General features: G+C 44.5%; 1 protein-coding gene across 1 annotated transcript in view; it reads right to left on the bottom strand.

The window, feature by feature from the left end:
- The window catches only part of SARC_06553 (hypothetical protein), a gene marked incomplete at both ends in the record, with an annotated part of 13136 nt that overhangs the window by 3343 nt on the left and 7293 nt on the right, over nt 1–2500 (bottom strand). The window contains 2 exons of the mRNA XM_014299531.1: nt 840–1043; nt 2202–2264. Coding sequence (XP_014155006.1) covers nt 840–1043; nt 2202–2264 — 267 coding nt within the window. The remainder of the gene's footprint in view (nt 1–839; nt 1044–2201; nt 2265–2500) is intronic.

Genomic DNA, 2500 nt, shown 5'->3' with positions numbered 1-2500 from the left:
CCTATGTACATATGAATCGCACTTAAATGCGCCTGGTCTGAGTGCGAGAAGGCGTAGTCCCATGCAATAACGAAACCCTAAAACCCTATTGCGACAAAGCTTGGGCTATTGAACCCCGACTATATTGAATTAGAACTTGAATGTACGAGTATCAGTTTACATAAGGTTGTCGTATGTTTCTTCACAATACTGTGTGCAGAAACAGTACCTAATGAAACACACCAGTAAACCCCAATACCACTGCATCACAAAAACAAAAAACAAACCCCCCTCCCCCTACTTGGCCTTCGCATTAGACGTGTAATCTCGAATTAGTCGTTTCCGTGGTTGCATATCTGTCTATCTGGGCGCTTGCACAACACACACTATCCCATGCGATGGGTCTATCTACCAACGCAACCCACGGTCACCAACTCGCTCCCGTTTCGTTTACGTGACTCATATAACCCACTCAGAGGTTGCGCACAGCCCACGTCAGGCTCACAATCACAACTTCATCTACATAGCGTATAGCAAACAGCATGTATGGAGATGAATGCTTGCCAGTACACACACCCCCACACGCTCACAGGGCAGTTGTTAGTGTGCAGATTGGGCAATACAAACTCATGCACCGGTTGGATAGATACGCCAGCATAAAAAAAATACACACACACACACACATATATATATATATATATATGGACGCATGCCAAGTACACTCTACTCTGCTCACTCACGTACGTACCTACGCAACCACACGAAGACCTATATCCACAAGCACAGTACAACTCAACCCCACCCCGCAACAAAGCAGAGACCCCTACCTACACGCACAGGGCAATCCAGTCTAAACCCACCTTGTGCGGCGGCCATAGATGACGCGCCACCCATGCCACTCAGAGGATCCGCCACGGGTTCTGAGGGCCCCATATCCAAGCCCAACAGGTCACCCATGAGGTCCACTTGGGGTGCAGCACTTGCACCTGCCCCGTTATTTCCGGACCGGCTACGTTGTGGTGAGGGCGAGCGACTATCGCCGTAGTCGTCTCCACTGTCGTGGTCTGTATGTGGGCGCATGTGGGTGGTGTGAGAGTGTAACAGATGTTGCACACCTTCAATTGCAGAGAGATATGTATGCGGAGTTTAATATATATATATATGTATATAGATATGTATAAAGATATGTATATAGATATGTAGGTAGATATAGATATAGGATATATATATATATGTGTGCAAAAATCCGTGTGCGTTGACAGCAAGCCGAGGAATTGGTATGCATATCGCGGCTGAGAGCTTATAGCCGGCCATCGAGCCATACCCATACGTCACTCACTTTGACTCGATATTGTACCGAACATCTCGACACACTACTCCGCACGTTTTCATACTTTACCCTTTTCTCAGTATACTGGCACACCACATACAATCTCATACACAGTACCATAGTACACTCGGCCGATGCACTCAGCTACACGACGGTGGCTGTATAAGTCTGGGTGTAGGTATAGTCAACGCCACCAGTGATGTACATTGGGAGACATGTACATGCATTTCACTTGCTGGCTTATAACAGACCTGTATTACCAAATAACTCGTTTGTTCACAACATACATGCACAAGCACTCAACCTGCTTGTTTATAACAGACCTGTATTACCAATAAACTTATTTGTTTACAACACACATGTACAAGCAATTCCCTTGCTGGCTTACAACAGACCTGTACTACCGATTAACTTGTTTGTTTATAACACACAAGCACAAGCACTCAACCTGCTTGTTTATAACAGACCTGTACTACCAATTAACTTGCTTGTTTATAACACACATGCACCAGCATTTAACCTGCTTGTTTATAACAGACCTGTACTACCAATTAACTTGCTTGTTTATAACTCACATGCACTGGCATTCAACCTGCTTGTTTACAACAGACCTGTACTACCAATTAACTATTTTGTTTATAACACACATGCACAGGCTTTCAACCTGCTTGTCTATAACAGACCTGTACTACCCTTTAACTATTTTGTTTATAACACATATGCACAGGCTTTCAACCTGCTTGTCTATAACAGACCTGTACTACCCTTTAACTATTTTGTTTATAACACACATGCACAGGCATTCAACCTGCTTGTTTATAATTGGCAGGTACGGGTAATTAATATGCTTTGCTTGACTATACACACATGCACCAGCAATCGGTTCGCTTACCTCTGCCTCGCTCCATGGGCGGTGATCTGGGAGCCTGCAACCGTGCACCGGGAATTCGGTTATCTGTGAATGCGGAGGGTGGCTTGTGGAATATCTGCACATGAACGGGTTTGAGGAAAGCGTATACGTTTTGAGATGCGCATTGGATTGACAAGACGAGGTATGAGGATACGATACAGATGGAGAATGATGAAGGTCTGAGAAAAGGGTAGTGAGTAGATACGTACGTATAAGGGATGTGTACAATATGTTGCGAGAAGTGTAAAAGAAGACACAAACAGATACAAAATATTACAACA

This window comes from Sphaeroforma arctica (genome assembly GCF_001186125.1).
Source record: "Sphaeroforma arctica JP610 unplaced genomic scaffold supercont1.472, whole genome shotgun sequence".
NCBI classification, from domain to species: domain Eukaryota; class Ichthyosporea; order Ichthyophonida; genus Sphaeroforma; species Sphaeroforma arctica.
This window is presented reverse-complemented; position numbering and strand designations above follow the sequence as displayed.